General features: G+C 41.9%; 1 protein-coding gene across 3 annotated transcripts; it reads left to right on the plus strand.

Annotated features, from left to right (window-relative positions):
• On the plus strand, positions 1–23429 carry SPICE1 (spindle and centriole associated protein 1). 3 transcript variants are annotated; one of them, XM_030472001.1, is made up of 17 exons: positions 1–114; positions 584–631; positions 1615–1755; positions 5940–6042; positions 6817–6938; positions 8635–8732; positions 9036–9175; positions 9400–9540; positions 10985–11247; positions 12692–12823; positions 13464–13611; positions 14945–15169; positions 17596–17987; positions 19261–19432; positions 20948–21050; positions 21384–21465; positions 22525–23429. In XM_030472001.1, the coding sequence occupies exons 1-17, from the start codon at positions 31–33 to the stop codon at positions 22576–22578; spliced, it is 2448 nt and encodes an 815-aa protein (XP_030327861.1). In that variant the 5' UTR covers positions 1–30; the 3' UTR covers positions 22579–23429. The 3 variants fall into 3 exon arrangements, 1 of the variants encoding a protein (XP_030327861.1); XR_003989445.1 differs by having other exon boundaries at positions 11–114; positions 20923–21050; XR_003989446.1 differs by lacking the exon at positions 19261–19432 and having other exon boundaries at positions 11–114.
• Positions 23430–24673: the final 1244 nt, after the last annotated feature.

Raw genomic sequence — 24673 nt, forward strand, 5'->3', positions numbered from 1 at the left:
TCCCGCCCCTTTCCCGCGGCGGGGCTGGCTATGTCGCTGCTGCGCGGGCCCAGGCCCCGCGGCGCCGGCAGGAAGGGCGCTAGGAAGCCGCCGCCGGTTAAGCGGGACTGGGACGTAAGTGCTTCCCCCTCCCCGGGTGCCAGGCACCGGGCCTCGGGCCCGCTCCGGCCTGGGCGGCTCTTCCTGCGCCTCCTCTTCCTTGCGGGCCCGGCGGCGGGGTTGTTTCAGCCGGGGGACGCGCAGACCGCGCTAAGGCCTCTGGCCGGCTGGGGAAGAGCCGGGAAGCCTCCGTGCCCACCGAGGTGCTGGCTGGGCGGGAGCCGTCCTCCGGGGTGGGGGTCACATACCGGAGATTGCCGGTTTGTGTGTGGATTTGGCTCAACAGGGATGTCGGTTTTGCTGTTTGCCTACGTCGCTGAGGGTGGAATGCTTTACAATGGCTTAGAAATGCACCGTTGTGTAGGTTTATGCTAATTATATCGTAATTTAGAGTTGTGTTTTGTTTTTTTAAGTGAGAGTTGAAAAAAACCCTGGTTTGTACCCAGTTCTGGCTTTTGATATGTTCTTTGGTTCCTGTTTGCAGGGTACCGTCCATGATCTGACAGTCCACCGTGCAACTCCTGAGGACATTGTAAGTGTAATAGCAGTATCTCTAGCCAGGAGATTTAGCTGGTTATCTGACATAAGTATTTACCATACTTTGTGGGATATTTTCTCCCTTTTTAAGCTTCTGAAAATACCCTCTGTTTAGTGTTAGTTCTTGGTTCATGATATCATGCATCCCCAGCTCTGGTGGTTGGTGGTTTTCAGTTCCCTGTTTCCTTGGGGAAGCAATAGCCATGGTTTTTATTTCAATAAACTGTATACCATCATAAAAACATAAAACCATACATGCATAAAAACTCAGTGGGTTTCGAAGTTAAGTCTCATCTCTGCTGGAAGGACTGAAAGACATGCTTTATTTTAGGAATCTCTCTAATTCAGAGTGTAGTTAATTTTCATGTAATGGCTTAACATAACTTCTTTATACTGAACAACCTGTTCATTATAGAATATGTAAGCTCTATTTCATTTTCCTTGGTCTCACTGATTACCAGGATAGAACAGCAGTATGAGCTGTTGTTGCTTAAGAATTTTCACAGATTAGTCAGGACAGATGGACACAATAGCAGAGGGAGGCCCGGTTCTATAAATGGTTGAGTTGATAGCTTCCAGACACTTTAGTAAGTGTTAGAAGAGAGAATATTGCTGGTGACTGAGAGTGTTAAGTCAGGAAAATGCATTATGTCTTTTAATGCATATTATAGGTGCTAGTGTTTGGGTTTTTTCTCCCTTTACGGCTGAGATGACTCTTGCTGAGTCAGTGGTGTGGGCCAGGTGAAAACTATGAGACTTTTCGTATTCATCTTCAGACCCACTGTAAATTTGGCTGGTACTGATGACATTGTATGCTTCTGGATGCTTGTGAGGCTGTCATTGGTACTACCATGAAGTTAACATAAAAAGCATTCAGCGCATGAATGATAAATCAAGAAGAGCTAGTTAGCATCACTCCGCAAGTTCTGCTTTAAATCATCCTCTGATTTTGAAATGGTTTCTTTCATGTTTATGTAGCTGCGTCGCCATGAAATACACAAGTCAAAAAACAAAGCACTGGCGCAGCTGGAACTGCAAGAGAAAGCACTGAAAAAAAAATGGAAGAAGCAAAAGGCTGCTGATTCCTTGGAGAGAAGGAAATTGATTCTGATGCGTGAGGTGAGAGCTGAACCCACACTTTCAGCCTGCTGCAGATTATTTGCAGCAGTACTGGAAAACTGCTTTTGCACGTGGGTCAGCATTTGCTCATCTTGTTGGATAACTTGACTTTGTATATGCATACACTCTCCCTCCTCTATGTGCTGTGTGCATGCAGTGATTGGAATAGGCTAACTCATCTATACAGTTGTATATTTGATCCTTGTTACCTAACTATGCCCTTGTAATTTTGCAGGCCTTCTGGCATCTGAACAGGTTTGCAGAGTTAAACTCTCTGTTGTGAAAAGTATGTGTATTCTTTGTGTTCTTATTGCTATCTTGCCTTTTCCTCCTCCTCTCTAGTATTTTTCTTTGATGGAAATATGAGCGTTTCTCTTTCTGAGAGGGACATCTTTATCTGCCATAGCTTTTATAAACAGAGAAAATGCAGAGTCATAGGGGCTGAAAGGCTGAGGCAAGAAGCTGGTGAGGAAGAGCTTGCCTGGTTGGAAAATTGACACAACAAAGGTTGAGGAGCTATGGCTGCTAGCAGACAAGCTTATCATCTGGGAATTGAAAAGGTTGTTCTGAAGCACTCTGACTGGAAATGTATTGTTTTAATTGTTTTTAAATACTGAACTGTAGCAGGAAACCTAAGCTTAGCTAACAGACAGTAGATGTCCCTATCTGGAAAAAGATTTCAGTGGTAGACATCCTTTTGTTTCATATGCCAGACAACTCCTTGCCATATATTGAATATATTGATGAAAACTAGTCTCAAAACAGGGTCGTTAGCTTTCAGACCTCATCAGCACTTGGACAAACTGAGAATTTTCTTGTTGGTAAAAAATGGTAATGAACAGTGTTCACCTACCAGTTCAGATAAACAAGATCTGATAGTCCTGTAAATGTGCAGTGGGTTAGCCATCACAGACCGCTTTTCTCTTTCAGTTTCCCTGCGTTTTCAGAAGTCTTTTTTTGATCTCTCGGAACATTCAGTCGTAGACAGAAACAAATGAAAGTACTTGGAATTGAAGTTCACCTTCTAGTTTCCTGTTTGACACCTGCTTCTCTGCAATCCCAGTAGAATTTTTGTGTTAAGGATATCGTGCTAATCAAGCCTCAAAAATTAATTTTTACCTTTGTTACTTTCATACTTTTCTGGCAAGTGCATTGTAGGGGAGTATTCAGAAAAGCTATGGGCTTTTATACAAATTTCTCTAATGTAATAGCAAGTTAGTTTCAACAAGACTTCCATGCAGAAATAAATGATTTTTCACAAAGGTAGACTTGGTAGCTATCACTCTATGATTTGGCTGCACTACCTATTATGTGATTTTAGTCATTTCACAGATGTGGAACTCATTGATAGGAAATAGTCTTCTGAAGTTGTTGCCATTTCTAATGACAATGCACAAATATCAATTCCTCCTGAGTAGCTTTCCCCTTCATACTTAAGAGATTACTTTATTCAACATACTCTGTGTCTACTTCTGAATCAAAGAAAAGATGCTTCCAGACAGGAGGACAACAGGAGATGGTGCCAGGCAAGATAAAACCCATCTGGCTGTTGCTGTTTGAAACACTGGCGTCTTCTTGGGTGGAGAGAAAAATAAAATAGATGGAGGAGAGTCACCGCTTCTGCCTGTCTGGAGCTTAAATCTTGTTAATTACTAGGTCCTGTTGTTCAGAGTAACTGGGGAGACTCTTTAGTCTATGTCTCCCAGTACAACACACCACTGTCTTCTTGTCTCTGTTACCTTGGTGATCTTTTTTCCTTTACTGCTGCGAGTGCAGCTTTCTAAGCCTCTTGAATCCTACTCAATTGCAACAGACTCAGAGACAAAAACTAGGAAGATGCTGCTGCTAGTGTGTGTTTATTCTTGTAGGTTGAAAAATTATGAAATGGATAAGCAAAATTTTAATATTTTGGGATTTGTCTGCCTAAAAATCTGAATGAAAAAACCAACACGCGTTTGCCTCCAGCACAGGGTTGTGAATGTGTAGGTGCCACACATTAATGTATTGCACTGAAGGGTAGATGGTGAATGGATTATTGCAGGGGGGAGGTTTTAGGACTAGTCCAATTTAATTATCTTTAATAACAATCTTAAAGAGAAGATGAATTTTAATGAAATTCACAGGTGATACTAAACTGGGACAAAGTACAGCATTTGTCAAGGGCACGTAAATGAGCCTAGAGGGGTTAGAAGCAGATACCACATTGTTTTCTGCTGATCTCAAATACATATGAGCTAAGATACCTTGGGAACAATGTTCTGAAATGTTCATAATGGGTGCACCAGGAGAGTGAAGCTTCAGAACCTGCTGATGCTGAAAGAGATCTAGTAGGGAGAGTGAAAAATGAATTGGGACAGTTTTTGTCTGATTAAACACACCATCTTAGTTTTAATTGCTTTGGGGAAAGAAATTATGTTTTGGGACAGGTAAATTATTATTTTCCTGCCCTCCCTGCCTTCCTTGCCTTCTTTTTCCTTCAGATACAGCATAACTTGTCTAAAAACCTGCATTGTTTTGACATCAGATGGTGGGATGGAAAGACTAGATTTAGTTGGTGTCAAGTGTGAAAACTGAATAGTGATTTGGAAAAGTAGATCTGTGAGATGATTGAAAGATGAATCTTCAGTGGTTTGCTAAATTGCTTATGAGGAGAAGTGTAATGTACTGCAGCGTAATTTAGGCTCAAAAGATTAGAAAGACATGGAAACTAGGTATGTGGGGAAACTTCTTGACATGACAAAACATAGTAAGATATGGGGGTGGGAAACAGGTGAAATTGCCACTGCCTAGAACCAGCAAATTTATCAATGGACATTGAAAGAAGCTTAGTGGAGATAATGGCATATAGTGCTCTGAAACTGCTGCAGACAAGTCCCTCTTATGATTCCTGGGGGAGCAAGAAAGGTCACTCAGTTCTCAAATCTTGAGTAGGAGGGCATACACAAGCCTGTCTTTTCTGCAGGATCTTCTGAAGTACTTGCAGCCTCTCTGGCTTAATTGAATTAACCACGATGAAGTGGAGGTCACTCACACATCTGGTCTCTTCTCAGTCTTTTAAGAATAACTACCTTCTTCCCAAGTTCTGGGGGTGTAATTTTACTATCTTGCCATTTCCAGCTTTGTGAAGGAGACCACGAGTCCGTGAAGAGTTTTGAATTGTGTTCAGTTCAAACTGGGGACCCAGGAAGCCATGTCCCCACTCAGCTCCATTCAGCTCACAGTAGCTGAATGCCTCTAGCTTTGCCCTTTAAGACCTCTGTGGTGCTATTGATGGACTTCAAATACCGGGGGAGACCGACCTTGAATACAGGATCTGTGCCTTGTGAGAAATGTGTGGAGATTCCCAAAACATCTTCCGATGCCAGATGTAGTCAGCTGTGTTTATGTCTGTTGAAACTTCTCTGGTGGTCAGTGGCTTAATGTTTTCAGCAGGATTTTCAGTAGTCAAGGCTGAATGAAGCACGTCTGCCTGAATTGGTTTGGATCTCATCAAATAGTGCAGTTTTGGTTGTCTGTCAGATGTATATAAGTGTTCTATGACTCAACAGCATCATTATCATTATCACGTCTGATTGTTACCATGATCAGATGTAGATAAGGGTTCTTTGGCTCAGTATAATTATCTGATAATTGACTGTTAAGTAATGGTATTTATATTATATATTGTAATTAAATTATTATCATTATCTGATAATTATCATTATCAGTTCATAGAATAGTTAGGGTTGGAAAAGAGATCTAGATAAGTGTTCTTTGACTCATTATCATTGCATCTGATAATGATATGCGTAGAGCACTTATTGACAACTCAGATCAAATGGTTTGAGGATACATACTGGGGTTTTTTTAATCGCCAGCCATATGCCTTTGTTTTGATGAGTGTGTCAAACACACTCTTGTGTCAAGCTGGGAGGAGGAGAGGGAAGTGAAAGGTTTAGTGAGGAAGAGTCAGTGCAGATGGGGGCCCCACAAATCATAACACTTTAATTTTTCAGAAACCCAAGAATGAAGTGTGTTTTTCTGCTCTATCTCAATCAGAATCTAATTGCACAGTACCAACTTTGCACACATTGTCGTCTTGGCTGTTCTCTTGCTAGCTGTTAAGAAGAACAATACCAAAAAAAAGCCAAAGGAAAAATTGGTCTGCTCAGTATGGAATATTTCCTTATATGCTATACTTTCAGATTCTGTCTGATCAATACCATTTGCAAGATGTATTGGAACGAACTGATCAGGTTATGGCTGTGGCAAAAGACTTGGTTGGGGACGCTCCTCGCACACGAACAGGTAGACTATCTCATTTATATGTGGTAGCACATTTAAGATTATCTCTTTGCTTTTCTTAAATAGTCTCACTTTGCAAAGTGTTCTTTTTAACTGTATTCATCTCATCATCTAACATAGTACATCTGATCGTGTTCATGTTGAATGAAACACAGATAACACCTCCTATGGCAGGGGAGAGTGACCCATGGCTGATTATGCTACTGTACTATGGAACTGTGGATCACTTGTGGAATTTCAGATCCTTTCTTGTGAAACACCTCATGCTTACTGTTTCCCACAACCAAGCTACTGGCCTGTGCAGAGCACCAGTCTGAGCCACTATAGTAGTTCTGATTCTCATTACCACATTGGTTGACTGCTTGGATATTGTGGAAAATTCATCAACAATTTGTGAACAAGGCTTTTCATTTTCTTATCCTGGTTTGTGGGTCCTTATGCTGCTGGAAGGCAGGATTGGCTGCTTTCATGTGAAATATTAAACATAGGTTCTTTCCTCTGTAGGCTGTCATTGTATTTTGCTTATAATGACTGTTTCGTCCTACATGCTGCTTCTGCACAAGTGTATTCACATAGGTGAGAAGGACAAAAGCCTGGTATGTGGCCAAATGTATTAAGATAACACGATAGTTGGCCTTTGGCAGTTGTTTAAAGCATTGTACATCCCTGTGACTCCTTTTGTGCAAAGTATGGGAACTTGCTTTTTGGTACAAAGTCTTGTGACATACTACAGACCGAGTCCTCTGTGTTCTTCCCTGTTTTGTCTAATTCCTCTAGGTATCCCCAATGTGACAATGGCTCCTAACTGTGACCTAGAATCATCTCAAGGACCCATTGTACAAAAATGTGATGCTCCCACTCAGCTTTCCATCCTTAGTGAGTCTGTCATGCGTTCCCAGGTAATGTATGTCCTGTTCTGTGGCATACAGAACACCTGTGGCCACCTCCTGTGGCTTTTTTGTTTGCACAAAGGAAGAATATTCAAAGGTAGAGTTTCCAAGCAGAAACCTGTCTTTTGTGTGTTGTATACTATGTCGATAACATGTAGAAAATTGTGTTAAATGGAGCTGAGTTTGTTTTGTGAGACTCTGAGAATCATGATTTTTGATTTCTTAAACTTTGAATATGAGCAACAAACGTGGCGTAGAAGCTCTCTCATGTTTGCAAGCTCTCCCTTTGAAATCCTGGAATTAGCAGCATGAGAACAAATTACAGACCAAGAAAACAACTCTTCTGTCAGTTAACTAATTGCTACATACTGAAATACATGTATATTTCAATATTTAATATATATTTATATATACACATATAAATAGTATATTTAATATATAAAACATACCTCTGATTTTCTAATTATGTCTGCATATATGGGGACGTAGCCAGTTGGGCTCCAGTTTGTTTCTGATAACACATGTATGTGGACTCCAGTTATCTCTACTGCCTTGATTAGTCCTACAAGTTGAAGTTTTAATACTTCACAGTATTTTACAATTATTTAGATCTGTTTAAAAAGTTTTAAAGTTGTTCTAATTTGTTTAAAATTCCATTTAGATAGGCCTTATGTTCTCTTTTCATAATGTGAGTTTTACCAGGAATGCTCACTGTGGCTTGAGAATAGGCATATGGCACTCCCAAAACAGCTCACTGATGAAGACAAAAAGGGCTGTGGGAGCAAAAGTGATGGTGTGTGTTATTCTCATGGTTCTCTAATCCTGTTTCCTACTATCTTGCACAAATATCTGCAATTGGAGTCGCAGCACTTCTCCGTCACGTATTTCAATGTGGTATTTGGTTTTGGGGTTTTTTTTAATGTGAGGAATTAAGTGTAGCATCCTTTGTGAGCTGTGTCACTGGATGCATGCTGCAGGAGAGGCTTACATTGAAACACATACTGATAGTTGTCTGCTGAGCTTCTGTGAGATTTTCTTTTCCTTGTTTGCCTACAAAAATCATAGTTAAAGGCTCTCTGGTGAAGCCTATCCAGAAGCATAGAGATCTGGTAATTTGAAGAACCCTAATTCCAAATTTGATTGCGTAAGTTTGGCTATGAATGTAGGGCATAGAATTGTATCTTGTTCTGGTTGCATTTTACACATAGAATATAAGTGTAATTTTACAGATCTCATTGCAAAGTTGTTCAGTTTGTTGTTTCAAAAGGGTGAAATTTTAGAAATGCTATAATTTAAGTTGCTTTTTCCATCCTCTGCCTGCTATATCTCTGTTTTGGTGCAGTCTTTAAAGCTTTTTTTTATCCTCCAGTGTGTGTGTGGTTTTTCTTATTTAAATAATAATAAAACCTAATATCGGATATTGAATTAATCACTTGCTGTGATATTTTCAGAGGCAATTGTCAGCATCAGGATTTCATAGGTACTGAAGACCCCCAAAATTCTTGCCACAGAGGAGTGGGTTTTTCTTTGTTTTTCTTTTTTTCTTGTTTTTCTTTTTAATTTTATTGTGGAAGTGGAGACTGGAACAAATGTGTTTTGTTTTTCTTGGAAACAGTTTCTGAAAGTTGATCTCTAACTTCTTCCTAAAAACAAACTGAAATTGCTCTGAAAGTTCCTTTTGTTTCCTTTGTTGTCTCCTGAAAAGGCTCTTAATGAAGTGGAAGAGGAGGCATCATCAATCTATCGATCAGAAGATGGACATCATGACTCTCTGCATTTCAAATCCAGCATCAGTTCTGACAGGTCAGTACAAATACATCCAGTCAGGTTTCCACTTCCTTAACACTGGAAAAAGATTTTTTAATCTGTAAGGCATTGCATGGTTGTAGTTAAGTTAGTTTTTCAGTTTCCCCTTGTCCTCCTTTCCTGACCTCAGAATTCTAGGGAAAGCCCTCCTTGTAACACTCAGACTGGGAATGAATGTGAGGAGGGAACTCACCTGAGCAATTACAGATATTTTAAAAAGCTCTTTCCAGACTCTACAGATAACTCAGAATCATGCTTTTATCCTGTTACAATTCACTGTTATGCTTGTTTTGAATGTAGACTACTTCGGCTGTTGAGAGAAGAAAATTCCTTGGAGAATTCCCAGTTGTGGGCTGAAAAGGATATGAGAAAAACTACCTTATCACAGGAATCAAACGTGCCTTTGACTCCAACTGCTTCTCCATCATGGGATCAGTCAGGTTGGATTTGCTAAATCAGCCTCTGAAGGGTGGTGAAGCTGTTCACAGAATCCTGTGTGGATTCCTTTTTTCGGTGGGGTGAGAGACAGAGACGTGCTAATTTGGCTTGGATGAATTTCCAGACTAAAAAGCCAGTTCTAATAAAATTACTTTATAACATGTTACTGTTAAGAACATTCCTGAAATATTTCACTTATGTATTTTTTGTGTTGTGTTTAAATCAGCCCTCAATGGTAGCAGTGTAGTCAAGAGAATCCATTCAAGACTTCAGAAGGAAGATGAAGAAGAGACTGGAGACTCCATTTACAGTGTGAGACAAGTGCTGAACCCAAAGTCAAGGAAACAAAAGCAAATTGCAGCAAAAGGTTTAGTACTTACCTCCCTTTGACCAAGATCCTCAATATCATAAGGAGATGTAGGTTGAAAGGGATCTTTGGAAGTCATCACAGGGCTAGCTGCTGGATTATGGAGAACCTTGTCCATACGAGTCTTGAGCATCTCTAAGGATGGTCATTTCATAGTCCCTTGTATAACATATTCCCCTGTATTCTGCACATTCATTTGCAAAGCAAATTCCATAGGAATCTGGGAATCATAAATACGGCCCTTTGATGCTACCTGTTACTTTGCAAGCTGTGGAGTTCCTTCCTGTGCTGGGCTTTCCTATTTTGTAGAATCACAGAATGTTTTGGATTGGGAGGGACCTTAATGCTCATCCAGTTCCAACCCCCTGCCACGGGCAGGGACACCTTCCACTAGAGCAGGTTGCTCCAAGCCCCTGTGTCCAACCTGGCCTTGAACACTGCCAGGGATGGGGCAGCCACAGCTTCTCTGGGCACCCTGTGCCAGTGCCTCAGCACCCTCACAGGGAACAACTTCTTCCTAATATCTAAATCCACCCTCTTTCAGTTTAAAGCCATTCCGCCTTGCCCTGTCATTACATGTCCTTGTAAAAAGTCCCTCTTCAGATTTCTTGTAGCCCCTTTAGGCACTGGGAGCTGCTCTAAGGTCTCCCCAGAGCCTTCTCTTCTCCAGGCTGAACAAGCCCAGCTCTCTCAGCCTGTCTTCATAGAAGAGCTGCTCCAGCCCTTGCAGCATCTTCATGGCCCTTCTCTGGACTCACTCCAACAGGTCCATGTCCCTCTTGTGTTGGGAGCCCCAGAGCTGGATGCAGTACTGCAGGTGGGGTCTCACAAGAGTGGCGTAGAGGGGAGAATCACCTCCCTCGACCTGCTGGCCACGCTGCTTTTGATGCAGCCCAGGATACATTTGGCTTGCTGGGCTGCAAGTGCACATTGATGGGTCATGTTGAGCTTCTCATCAACCAGTTTCTGTTACAGCTTTCTATTCTATGCTGCAGTCTTGTGATGCATTTCAGTACCCATATTCTACACACATTTGTATGTGGGAACTGATACCAAATACAAACTGTAACATGAAGGGACTGGTGTAAAAGAGTTGCTCACTAAATGTGAGACCTGAGAGCAGCTGGTATTTTTCACTGGCTTTTCACTGGCAAATGTTTCCATGCTTTTAGCTGAGAAGGAGGAAAGTACAAACAGGTATCAAAGATAAAAGCACCAAACAATCATACCTGAGAGGCACTAATGTGGTGGTAGAAAATGTGGTTTTTGATGACACGAAAACTGAAATGACTGGGTACATTCTTTGATGGTCCATTCCAGCTCAGGGCAAGAGAGGGCCTCTCCTTTGATTTGCTTTAATAAACAATGTCATTTCTCTGGTATTGCAAAGCTTTTATAAAAGTTGAAATTCCCATTACACCTTTTATATTTTTTTTCTCCTCAGTGAAAAGGAAGGAAACTGCACAGAACTCTGCGAGACAGAGGAGAGATGGTTCCCCAGATGATTCAATCCCCATCAACCTTCGGAGGGACAAATCCAGCCTGGATGTTCTCAACCACATGATACATGAAGTGGAGCATGAATTGGAGGAATATGAGCGATGTACAGGTCGCGTGGTTCAGAAAACTGAGAGAAGTGAAGGGCTCGCTGGGTTTACCTTGTCACTGGTGAACGCTCTCTGTCGTCTGATGCGCTACCTCAAAGAGGTGAGAATACGCTGAATGGTTTCTGTAGAGTGAATAAAAAGGCGTATAAAGCTACTTTACAGACATAAACTTTGGTCTTTTCTGGCTCCCAGTCGGTTCTCTTTGAAGCCTGATTATCGTTGCTTATTATTTGGATTGCATGCAATTCAGAGTTAAAACTTGGAGTTTGTTAGAAACAGGTATCCCTGGTGAAAAGAGAGGAGTTGATTGCAGTGAATGTCTCTCAGTGACTCTGAGTGGAAAATACCAGTTGAAATAATGTGAAATTTGGAGATGGGGTGTATTTATCTTATTCAAGGATTCCTTTATGTAAATGCAGGCAACCATCAGGGAAGAGCTCCATCTGCTAGTTCTGACGTGTTTAGGTGACTTTGGAGCCTCTACTCTTTTAGTAGCGATGGTGCAAAAAGTGGCAGTCGTGTGTTCCATTTACCCATTAGAGGTGGAAGGGACTCATGTCTCGTATAGGAAGCCTGCCTACTGCAGTGATCTATCTCAAAATAATAGATTGATAATTTGTTTAGTAATTGATAATAAACTGATAGTCTGGAGAGGGACCTTTTACAAGAGCATGTAGCGACAGGACAAGGAGAATGGCTTTAACCTGACAGAGGGGAGATTGAGATGAGATCTCAGGCACAAGTTCTTCCCTGTGAGGGTGCTGAGGCGCTGGCACAGGGTGCCCAGAGAAGCTGTGGCTGCCCCATCCCTGGCAGTGTTCAAGGCCAGGTTGGACACAGGGGCTTGGAGCAACCTGCTCTAGTGGAAGGTGTCCCTGCCCGTGGCAGGGGGTTGGAACTGGATGAGCTTTAAGGTCCTTTCAACCCAAACCAGTCTGGGATTCTATGATAATATCTTTTGAGGGCAAGAGGTTCATTACAGTAAGGTAATGCTTTTGCCTCATGCTCAAGTTGATTATTTATCATATAAAACTTCTTAGCTTCTTTAAAATAAAAAAAAATTAATTAAACCCTGTAGAACTTTTCCCTGAGAGATAACATTAGAAAACAAGTACTTTCTCTATTTAGTCAAATTTGTCTTTATTAATGAATTAAGAAAACTAAAGAATAGGCACAAGTAGCACTGGATACTGACAAGCATCAGCACATCTGAAGTTATGTGGTTGCTGCATGAAGATTCAGTGACTTAAAAACGAGTATCCATGCAGAGAGACAATGCTTGTATAGTTACAGCCTGGAAAAGTTGTAAAGGCAGAAAAAAAAGAGATGTACAGGATTCCTTCCAGTGTTGTGGAGCAACAGAGAAGGAACAATAAGCTTTCTGACAGTTCTCAAGAAATGAAAATTGGATTTACTGTGTAAGTAATGAAGTCAATTTAGTGGGAAGAGCTGTTGCAGTATGACCTCATATTGACCCATTCCTGGTTCTAAATATGAATCTGTACTGGGTTATAGTGGGTGTTTAACTTTTTCTCCCTCTTTAGAGTGAAATGCAGCTGCGTGAGAAGGAGGTGGTGAGGCAGCAGCATGAGGAGATGTTGAATGAACACAGAGAACTGATTGATGCCCTGACCGCAGAAATACTTCTAGTCAGGGAGGAAAACAATACTATGCAGGTACTGAGCCCTTTTGCCTTACCCATTAGGATGACTTGTAGAGGTACTGAGTTGTGTTGCAAGTATGGGCTGAGATGCATTGTCTCATGTTCAAGAGATGATAAAATTGAACGAGGAGCCTGAGAATTCTAACAGCAGGTAGGAGGTGTGGGGAAGGAATGTTTGGGAGGTCATTATTTTACCTTCATTTAAATTCAAAGCCTGAGAAAATGCTAGTTCTGTGAAATTGAGCTTTACTTTATCAATCTAAAAGTTTAAGCATCTTCCTCAGCACTTCTGTACTGGTAACACTCCTGGAGCAACTGAGTAGCCTGGATGTAAGACTGCATTTTCTCTTTTTTTCCAGTTTGCAGTGGATGTAGATTGGTTCAATGGTTATGTTTGGGGATGAAGCAATAATGCAACCTTGGAGAGGAAGTGGGGTCGTAAGTTAGGAAAAGGAAAACCGAATAATTTATTTGAGTCAGGAGAGGAAACAAATGAGAAACCTGGAGACACTGGTATTTAATACCTCACTGGAATCCTACAAACACATGGTATTGACGCCAAATTTCTTCACAGGGCTGCTTGAAGTATCTAATTTTCTAATTCGTGGAATACAAATTTCTGTATCACTCTCCTTTTTTTCTTCCTCCTTTAGAAGAAGCTTCAGCAATACATGACAGTAACAGATGAACAGCTGATGTCTCTCACACAAGCATTTAAAGGCCTCCCTTTGGTAGAATCCAGAAGAGAACAAAGTCCAAACCATTCTGGAATTGCAGGCAAAGGTCCAGCAAATGGCCAAGGTGTGTGTATGCGTGTGAAGGATGAAACAGGAGTTGTGGCTTGTTTATCGCTGTAGTGGAAAATCTGGTATTTAATAGTTATTCAAGCAGGCATCTATGTCTTGCATGAGCATGAATCTCACTTCTGGAAATTCATATGCCACGGGTTCTGCTGTCTTTTGCTACAGATTATTTTTTCACAGTATTATAGGTTATATTCCATCCCCATTGGCATCATTCTGTCTGGATCAGGGCTTCAAGATTAACCTTAAAGCAAAAAAAAACCCGAACAAGCAAACAGCAAACTGAATCGGGATCTTGCCATTCTGTTGCTGAGGCAGCCTGACAGTATGAGATCGGTTCTTCCATCAGACGCTGGAGGTCGCTGCTGATCAGAAATAGCAGCTTCTGAGGCCTGTTGGCTAACCAGACTGAAATCTGTTACTTGATACTTGTAAACTGAAACAGGGAAGGTTCAGGTTAGATATAAGGAAGAAGTTCTTTACCGTGAGGGTGGTGAGGCGCTGGCACAGGTTGCCCAAAGAAGTGGTAAATGCTCCATCCCTGGCAGTGTTCAAGGGCCAGGTTGGACAGAGCCTCAGGTGACATGGTCTAGTGTGAGGTGTCCCTGCCCATGGCAGGGGGTTGCAACTGGATGATCTTCAGGTCATTTCCAACCCAAACCGTTCTATTACTTCATATCAGAGGTAGGTGACCAGTTGAGTGATATGTAACATAGATGCAGGCTGAGTTAAGCCAGTAGTGCTGATGGCCAAACTAACCAAACATGATTCACCTTGTACCTTTAATGTTCTTTCATCATGGAGTTTTCTCCCAGCTGTCTTGTTGGTTGGTTGAATGCATTGGGTTTGCTCTCAAGGTCAGTAGCTCCTTATAAATCCTAAGACTGCTTGGAGCTCTTTGTATCTCTTAGTTAAATGGTGGGTTTGTGGACATTTTTGTGGTCAAAATCTTTCTTCCTGACTGTTTTTGTGGGGTTCTCAGGTAGAAGCCACATACCAGATCCCTTTCTTTGTGATTTACCCAGGCTTTGTAAAAGCAAACAAAAGAACCACCCTCAAAACAATCAGAAAAAAGCCCCCTCAGGATAAAAAAAAGAGGGGGAGGGGGTAGAAGAAATTTGTATTATGCTCGAGTGAAGGAGTTCTGTATCTGTGGATCAGAAGGAAGTTTGGAGTGTGTGTGGAACATACTGTAGTCTGTCTTTTCAGATTCCTGAACAGAAAAGTTGTTATTGAGATGTTTCCTTCCATTGCTATTGCACTAAACCTAAATTTTTTAATTTGTTTATTGTTATTTTTCACTTTTATCCCTGCTTTGTCTTTTTCTTTAGAAAAACCTGACTTGAGCTATTCTGAGCCCAGGACTGATGCAGACAACAGGGAAAATATGCTGAAATTCCCGCAGGAAGAACTTCCTTTCATGTGTCCCCCGAGGCCAGGTACCTCAGGTGGTGTAGGATCTGGTGGAGGTTTGCCAGCTCACATCTTCCAGCCAGCTGTGCTGTTGTCACCCCCGCGGCAGAAGAGCAGTCAGGAATTGTCTCCGCTCCAGAACGGTGAGATCTCTCTGGCTCTCATAGACTTGGGAGTCTGTAGGGTGTTGATGTTTCAATCTCACATTACCTTTGGAGATATATTTTTTGAAGGACATGGAGCTGTTAGGGCAAGTCCAGAGGAGGCCACGAAGATGATCAGCGGCTGGAGCACCTCCTGTATGAAGACAGGCTGAGAAAGTTGGGGCTGTTCAGCCTGGAGAAGAGAAGCTGCGTGGAGACCTCAGAGCAGCTTCCAGTGTGTGATGGGGACTACAAGGATGCCAGAGAGGGGCTCTTCATCAGGGACTGGAGCGATAGGACAAGGGGTGATGGGTTCAAACTGAAACAGGGGAAGTTCAGGTTAGATATAAGGAAGAAGTTCTTTACTGTGAGGGTGGGGAGGCGCTGGCACAGGGTGCCCAGAGAAGCGGTGAATGCTCCATCCCTGGCAGTGTTCAAGGCCAGGCTGGACAGAGCCTTGAGCGACATGGTCTAGCGTGAGGTGTCCCTGCCCATGGCAGGGGATTGGAACTAGATGATCTTCAGGTCCTTTCCAACCCAAACCATTCTGTGATTTTCTATGAAAATCTTTTAATCTGTATACTTAGACACATTGGTCTGGTATGGCTGGAACACCCAACTTCAGCATCCACAGAAGCATTTCTTTGCTTTCTATGCCTATTGCTAGATTTCCTTTAGACTTTCTGTCCCCTGCAATTCTCCATCTGCTGCCTGTGGTCCTGTGAGTGGCAATCCAGACTGGCACTTTTATTTTGTACTGGTGTTGATTGTCACTTCTGTATTATTGCTGTAGCTCTTTGATATCATCACATCATCTCAGATTTCCATCTACTGTTGGTGCAGTCCAGCCTCCATCACCTTTAACAGTGGGACCACTGAAGTCTGTAAATTCACTGCCTCTGCATTCTATGCTGCAGACAAACCAGGATGTCTGTAGGCTGCATTTTCTTGCTTTGAGCCAGTCTTCCCAGCAGAGGTTTTTCTAAAAGCTTTGGGAGCAGGTTTCCATTTGGTTTCATTTAATACACAGGAAGTGGCTGAAGAAGTTTGGGGTGAATTTGTGTGGTGCTGGATAACCAGGTTAACTCAGTCTTGTATCAGTATCCGTAGGCTTCAGGAGTTTTATAGGTCAGACACTCAATTCTGGTTGTTAGGAGGAAGAAAGTTCATCGAGGTGATTAGGGAAGATATTTAGCACCCTTTGTGGCTCCCCAGATAAGCTGTTTCCTCCTGCAACTGTCATTGTAACCACATCCATCTTACTGGATGTGCTAGGCCCCTGTAACCCCCTGTGCTGACAGGAAGCAGGGCACGGTTGTTGGGTTTTATCTCTCCACCCCTCAGCTGTGTGGCTTTGTAAGTCTTTTCCAAATCAGAAAAATAACCCAGAAGTTCTTTTGATTTCTAAGGAGTTAGCAGGGTAATTGAAAGATTCTATCTAGTTCAACCTTCTGGTGGGCTGCTGTACTGTGAGGAGGAGGCACATCAGAGGAAAATGAGCTACACGTAGTGTTCTGCAAAGAGCAACATCTAGTTGCAGTCCCATTGAGAACTGTCAGATATTGTCTGTTATTTGAAACAAGAATATAAAACTGTATTCCTAGCCTTGGCTACAGTTCAGCTTTGTGAGAAATGTATTGTTACTCTTTTCAGATGGTGAAGGGTGCTAAATGGCTCAACCAGTGTTAAACTTCTTGAATGTTTCTTTATGAAAAACAATTCATAAAACAGATCTGCGTGTAAATTTGTAAATGTCATGCTCTGCTCAAGAGGCAAAAGCTAAAGCTTGGGAAAGAATAGGCTATTTGGCATATAAAGCATAAAAAAATCTGGGTTCGATCACAAAATCCAGCTTGGATTTAACACGTAGCAGCTGACAGTGCAGTAACATGTTCAGTGTGTGGTGTGTTACCTGTTTCTAATGATGACCACACCACTTTTGAGGGCAGAGGGTGGAAGCCCCTTTCCTAGAGGCTGAATAAGTAGCTAGTTTATTCTGCCAAAAGTCTGTATTCTTTTATTATTCTACAAGTTTCGTTCTCAAGCCAGTATAAATATCCCAGCTGAAATGCAAAGTTACAATCCATTAGGTAAAGTAACTGTATTTTGGAAAATGAAGGCCTAAGTAAGAAGTGGTGTTTGATCTATCAGCTAGGAAATTCAAAACAACTTATCTTCTCTCTGACTTCTCTCATTCTCTAATTAAATCATTTAAATGTAATAGGAAATATTACACCTGGTGAGTTCTTCCAGCAGGATCTTGCATAAGAGTTATTTTTGATCAGTAACATAACACCATTCAGGCTAGATGTTACAATTCACATGCCTGCTTGATTGTTGCTAACCTGATGCAGTAAAGTCACTGTCAGTTTCCTTCATGAGGATCACGTCTCTTTCCCTACTGTTCCTTTATTTCTTGTGTGCAGCATTCACAGTCATTCCTCAGTCTCCTGAAAACACCGAAAGAGAACCATGCAAGGAAAGGAGCTCACCTTCCTCCCTCAGAACACAGAGCACAACTGAGAACTGTCTCATCTCTCAAAGGCAACCGGTTCCTCCTGCAGACAGAGACCTGGAGAGTTCCCATGAGAAAAGCAGTCTGTCCTGCCCCCAGGACACTAGGAAAAGCAGCCCAGCTGAAGAGTCACTTCCAAACGGCGATCTGCTGGCACAGATAGCTGAGCTCACACGGCAGAACTCCCTCATTAAAGCTCAACTCAGCAAATTCAGAGGCTTCTCTGAAGACACAAGTGACTACCTACATCAGCTAGACCCAATACAAAATGCAAATCCTAGTCCAGCCTCTTCACAAGGACAGGTGAGAATGTAACAAAAGTTATGGATTCCCCTTTCTGCTGATCTGCTTTTCTATAGCTTACTGATGCTTTAAGACTGTTCCTTTTCTGTTGTGAAGAGTAGCAAACCAAATAGTCTTTTAATTCATTTGCCTGGAGGCTTGTGATTTTTATCGTTGCCTAGGAGCTCAACAGTAGTTTCTCATATTGGGCCTATGCTGCATATTGAGTGCTGGAAAGTGTGCAGCACATTTATAAGTTTAGGATAAGGTTGTGATGTAAAAAGGAGGTGTGATTGCAACGTCATCCTCTTGAATGTTGAATAATATTAACAGTGAAAGCACTGCACCAACCCACAGGTTCTTGTCAAGCTTGTACATTACATATTTAAACCTATGCCATATATCTTTTCTGCTACTGTGACCTAAAAGCCCATGAGATTGAAGTTAGTGCAGGTACATCTCTTGCAAATACTTGATTACAGTGTATGTACTAGTTGGGTTTGCCTTGTTAGTCCTGTGGTGTGGTGAAAATCCCAAGATTGTTGGGAAAGGGAGAACTTGAAGGCTTCAGTTCACATAGAAAACCTTTTAATCAGAAACTAAGCAGCTATTCAGTGGCACCCCTGAGTGGAATGAACATCACAGAAATGCCTAATCCCTGCCCTTGCTATTGTCTTTGCTTTTGTTCCATCACAGTGCCTGAATTACTGATCGGTTAAGGATCCTAAAGATTTTAAATCTTCTCATGTAAATGTAGGCTGAGGGCATTGTTCCTTTCCCCATTCTATTAGGTTGTGTAATATTTACTCATTTAGTTGTACGAAATGATGCAAACTTTTTGAAGTAATGTTTTTGTGGAAGCAGTTCTGGAGGGGAAGAGGTCAAAGTGGGTGAAAACCTGGCTTAAAGATGAGTTCCAGGATACTTCTGCTAAAAATCCGCTTTTGCTTCCCCACACCCTCCTGAATATGTGTATCTCTGAGTAAATATTTTCTTAATGATGGTTAATTGCTGGATGGTTGGGGTTTCTTTTTCTTCTTTTTTCCCTTAAATGATGCAGACAACAGTTGTTTGGGTTTTTTCCTGTCTGCAGGAAGAACAGTTTAAAACACTGTTGTGTTTAGTGAATGAAGGAACTAGCTATAGGACAGTGGAAAGGACAAGATGAGGTGCTGTATCATGATGTTTACTTTTGGTTTGCAAATGAAATCCATAGAAGTACTTGAAGTACACTGTATACTCTCCTTGAAGGTTCAAATTGTAAGTTTTTAATTGGAAGTCATTATCCAAGTAGACTCCTCTCATGGCGTCGAAGAGCTTGGAGGAAAGAATAGCAGAGCTGAATCGTCAGAGTACAGAAGCACGTGATAAACTGTTGCAGCTAATAGAGCAGCAGAAGTTAGCTGCTGCTGATACGGTCCCTCCAATGACATCTCCTGTTCTGCCCCCATCCCTAAATTATCCTGGTAAGTACCCAGCTTCAGGAGAAACCAAAACTAGTAAGACAATGTTTTTCCCCTTTTGAGAGTTCTCTGTCCTTACCTGATTGGATCAGCAGTTGCGGTCAGCAGTACAGTTGCTGTTAATGTCCCTGTGGTACAAACACTCCTTACTTCAGAGAGCTAAAAATAGATCAGCTAAACTTCTCCTAAAGTTAGTTTCTTAGTAATTAGTCTGCTGCAACTATCATGCTTCACAGTAAATCTGTTGTTTGCTACGTCTTTGTTCTGCAGAACAGCTCTGCTGCATAGTCACTGATGGGCAGAACTAGGCTTTTTAATCAGTCCTCTCTGCTGGAGAATCTTCTATTAAAAGACTCCAGTATCTAAAGGGGCCTACAGGAAATCTGGAGGGGGACTTTTTACAAGGTCATGTAGTGATAGGACAAGGGGGAATGGCTTTTAACTGAAGAGGGTAGATGTAGATTAGATATTAGGCAGAAGTTCTTCCCTGTGAGGGTGCTGAGGCGCTGGCACAGGGTGCCCAGAGAAGCTGTGGCTGCCCCATCCCTGTTCAAGGCCAGGTTGGACACAGGGGCTTGGAGCAACCTGCTCTAGTGGAAGGTGTCCCTGCCTGTGGCAGGGGGTTGGAACTGGATGAGCTTTAAGGTCCCTTCCAACCCACACCATTCTATGAGTCTATGATAAGATTAAGTACTTACATTAGGTTTCTAAAAATCATGGCAGGGTGGTTATCCAGTTCTCAACCACCTTTAGTTTTTGGTCTTTTGAGTGCTCTTTCCATCAGACTACCTTGCTGAGTTACTGCCAGTGCTAATAGAAAGAAATAACTGGAGCTTCCAGTCATCTGAAGAGGTAAATTAGCAAAGAGAATACTCTTGCTAATTCAAGATTCATAGATAAGCTGCTATGTGTAACTATAAACAGAAATGCTTTCCAGCAGGTGAGGGCTGCTTTATCTCTTCATGGAGTCGTATTGACGGGCAGAACATGTGAGCATGTACTCATGCTGTGTCTAGGACACCTACTCTTTCCCCCTTCCTAAACCACAGAGGATGTATAAAGGAAAGGACTTGAGGGGGAGAGGAAGGAGGGGGAAGAGTGAGCAGGGGTGTGTGCATATGCATGCAGTTGCATATGCAATGACTCATGCTGTGGGATCATAACACTTCTAACACTTGTATGGCTGTTGTAACATAGGTTCAGCACGATAAGTAAAATCTTAAAAGAACAAAGTAGAGAAATCAGAATTCTCTAAGCCTCTGATTGCCAAAACCAGAAGGTTTATCCATGGAAGAATCACTCTATGTCTGTGCACATTGTCCCTGGGTGCTCTGAATATTTGTCATTTTCAGAGACTGGGTATAGGGTTGATATTTAGCCTGATGTTTTATGTCTCATCTGTATATTCTGTGCAATGATGGAGAGTTATGTGATGCCCTCAAAAAATGGGAAAATTAAGTGACTGTTGTGCAATGTTGCTGTGTTCTCATCAGAATCAAGCTATTATTTATTGCCTAGAAAATGCCAGGAGGACAATTGAAGTGTCTATTCCCATGGCAGCTGCTATGGACAGCTCCAAAGAAGACAGTGTTTCCCCTGCCAGTATGACCAGTATAAGAAGGTAAAAGTTAACCCTTTACTATTTCATTTTGTGGTGTCTTGATTACCCATACAGCTGAATTTGTTCACAATGGAAAAATTGCCATGTTTTTCCTTTGGCTTCATGGACTTCCCCTGACTTCATCACACTCAACTCTATGGATACGGGACAAAGGTCCAGTAGCTTTTTCACAACTTCCATTGTTTGTATTTGAAATACCTGCAATGTGACATAAAACAGATGACCTGGGTTGTTGAATACTACTGATGAGGGGTCCTAACTCAGGATCTGAGACATAATTCTAGTAGTCACTTCCATTTTTCACTTTTTCAATCTCCTTTTGAATGTCTACAGGTCAGTAGGAGACTCCAGCAAACCTTGTTCACCCCTAAGTGCCACATCAGAAAGCGTGAGATTAACTCAGCCAAGGCCAAAGGTAAGACCAAAAAGTCTTCAGCCAGAAAGTTCGGTTGTGGTTGTCATATGAGGAAAAAGCAAGACTGGTGAAGAAGGGGAGAGAGCTCTGTCCTACCTTAAACCTACTGAGGCTAATGGCAGTTTGGATTCATAGAATGATAGAATGGTTTGGGTGGGAAGGGACCTTAATGCTCATCCAGTTCCAAGCCCCTGCCGTGGGCAGGAACACCTTACACTAGACCAAGTTGCTCCAAGCCCTGTCCAACCTGGCCTTGAACACTGGCAGGGATGGGGCAGCCACAGCTTCTCTGGGCACCCTGTGCCAGTGTCCCACCACTCTCACAGGGAAGAATTCTGGACAATGGGTAAGGAGAGACCTGAGTGCTAGTGACATTAGTTGTTTGCTGCCACAGAGCTGTTACATAGAAGTGAGTAATCCTATAACTACATTTTCTGCTGTGGCATCTTCATGCATTAGAACTGGGAAACTCTGGCAGTCTTTTACTGGTGGCTCGAGAATTTCAAGTAATCATTATGCTGTATTGGTAGAGCTACATGTAAGAGCCAAGCAAGCTCTTACCTAACTGTTGAATAAGTTAGTTGCTGAAGGATAAATAAATCCAAATGCAAAGAAAAATCCCCAGTCTAGATTTCTGATTCCTGATGTGCAAAGAGAATAGACTGCAGCAAGATGCTTTTATGGGGAACTCCAGGCAGTCTGGTGAACCAGTCATACATCTGTTTATATGCCTGAAAGCAACCATGAGGAGATTTTAACCATCTTTCCTGATGTCCAAAACAACCTAAATTAGGAGTGATAAAGAGAAACAAGTTAGGGTCCAAGACTGCCTGTTCTGACAGCAAAGCACACATCCCTTGAGGGGAAATTTGGAATACTTTAGGTAGATGTGGCTTAAGCTAGATGTCTAAAGTAGGTGGTGTGACTCTCTCTGTGGTGGCAATCGGAAACAATTGCTACATATCGGTGAACTGATACGAAGCAACCCTACACAAGCCAGAACTAACTAGCAAGTCTGTGGGAAATTTATGAATTTCAACTGGTTTCTTCTTTTTGAAGGTGGAAAAGCACAAAGAGGAAGGCTGGTTTGCATTGTCAATGCACGTCATGTAAAGGAAGCTGCACTCAAGTCCTATATTTTGTATGTTTTTTTTATGAACCACACTAGATCACAGTAGTCCCCTTCTCCAGATGTACAGTTAAATTCTGAAGTGCTTTCCTGTCAATGTCATTAGTGTAAAAAGGTCCATAATGCTTATTGTGTTTGTGCCATACAGAGCACACACTGCAGGAAGTCCTGGGAGTGAGTTTCTGAGGTAGACATGCTGCTGTGACATCAGATCTTTACACCAAATAACTCTTTCACAAGAGTGTAAACTCGGGCTGCTGTAGTAATACAACTGAGCATCTGATACCTGTGTTCTGATACACGGAAGACAGGAGGTTTTGGAAATTCCATGTGAAACTTCCTGGATCGTGTATTCACACAAGATGGGAATGAAAAATTCAGGAAAAACTGAGATGAGGGAATGCACCCTCATGTTCAAAAGCAACCTGGAGATTAGGAGGCCAGTCTGTTCCTCCTGGATAAAAATTTGCATAACAAATAATTTGTTGCTTCCGTGGTTTACACTTGCTCCCAGAAGTTGTTTTCTGTGCAGTTTCTGTCTCGGGAATTACATCTGGACTCAAGGATTGCTTTTTAAAGATCCCATTTAATATTTTTATACTAAATCTAAAGTGACTATTTGAAGTCGAAATCAGCATCTCTATTTGCTGTGTACCAAGGTATGATCTCTTTGATACAATAGAAGACTGACGTGAGTGTGATTGTATTAAGCTGTTTTGTTATGTGTGTATATTATACTCTGATGGCTGTATTTTTATATTGGGTTTCTTTGACTTTTTAAAGTAGCCAGTATTTTATTATTAATGATTAACAATAAAATCTAGGACAGAAGAAATGCTGATACATCTGTTCCTTACAGTGTAGCAGACCTGGGCAAAACCCTTTATAATGGAGATGAAAAAAATCTGCAAGTCTGGGGAAGAAAATACCTGCAAGTCTCAAAACTAGATTTGCAGTCAAGTTGTTTTAATGTTTTTTCTTTCTTAAAATGTTAAATTTGGGGGTGTTTGAAACAGATTTAGAATGGGATTCAGAAGAGGACCTGTTCAAGTATTCATTGACACCTCTGCAATTTCTTTTTCCAGTGGTAACTTTGGGAAGTAAAGGAGGCTTCTAGTCTTGTATTTTGTGAAGTAACAGTTAAAAATGCTTGGAAGACGTCCCCCAGTTCCTGCACAGGCAGGAATGCCAAGCTTGGGATGAGCTACATAACCATAGTGCCCACACATTAATACCATTGCTTCTGACTTCCTGCAAGCTAGCGGTTGCTACAAATGCTCTGAAACCATTTAGTCAGAAATCTCCTTTTGGAACATGGGATTGATCTTTTGAGTCATCCTCTGGCTTCCTTAACTTGAAAGCTGCTCTGTCAAATAACTATTTGTTTGTAAGTTGAATCATCTTGCTATTTTCCAGTCTAAAACCACTTCGGTGAGGTGAGAAATACTGCAGGTTTTCCTTTCTTAGTGAAATCCAAGTCTCCTTGAGATCAGTAGAACTCAGGTCCAGGAGGAGAGTCAGGACTAGTTGGGATTCTGTTACCCCATAAACTAGCACCTGTGGTGCAGGGCACCCGTTTTGTGCCCATCAGAAGCAGCAGGTCCATGCAGAGCTCCAGCCTGGCTCTCTAAAGCTGCATTAGCAGAGCAGCGTGTTCAAGCTAGTAACTTCTTCCACTTGGCACAGCTAACTAGATCAGGTGCCACCTTGTGCTGATGTGGCTGGTCTGGTGCCAGTGCTGAGCGCTCTCTGCTCATCTCAGAAGGCAAGAATGTGCTACTGGGTGTCTAGTCACCCTCCCACCAACTCCTCCATAGCCTTTGGCTCAGGGTAGGCAGGCAAGCATCAGGACATTTGGCTACAGACCAAGTAAGCACAGTAGTAAAGAGCAGGGAAGGGGAAGAGCTGCAGCCTTTGTTTTCTCTTGTCCTTCTCTTTTATCAGGTGTACCACATAGGAATTGGTTTCCCTTTGAAAACATTTCCTATGGAAAGCATGGGAAAGTTTCCTGTACGTATTTTGATTACAAAATCCTGAAGTAAAATCTTATTGCAAATAGTTGTTCCCTTTTATTTTTGT

This window comes from Strigops habroptila, chromosome 2, assembly GCF_004027225.2.
Source record: "Strigops habroptila isolate Jane chromosome 2, bStrHab1.2.pri, whole genome shotgun sequence".
In the NCBI taxonomy this organism is placed as follows: Eukaryota; Metazoa; Chordata; class Aves; order Psittaciformes; family Psittacidae; genus Strigops; species Strigops habroptila.

What these genes read in the sequence shown, in the direction of transcription:
- SPICE1 (XM_030472001.1), top strand. Translation starts at nt 31, where the DNA reads ATGTCGCTGCTGCGCGGGCCCAGGCCCCGCGGCGCCGGCAGGAAGGGC. An exon ending in AGTCTGTCATGCGTTCCCAG is followed by an intron (nt 6,939 to 8,634) that starts GTAATGTATGTC and finishes TCTCCTGAAAAG; the next exon opens with GCTCTTAATGAAGTGGAAGA. An exon ending in AGGTCCAGCAAATGGCCAAG is followed by an intron (nt 13,612 to 14,944) that starts GTGTGTGTATGC and finishes CTTTTTCTTTAG; the next exon opens with AAAAACCTGACTTGAGCTAT.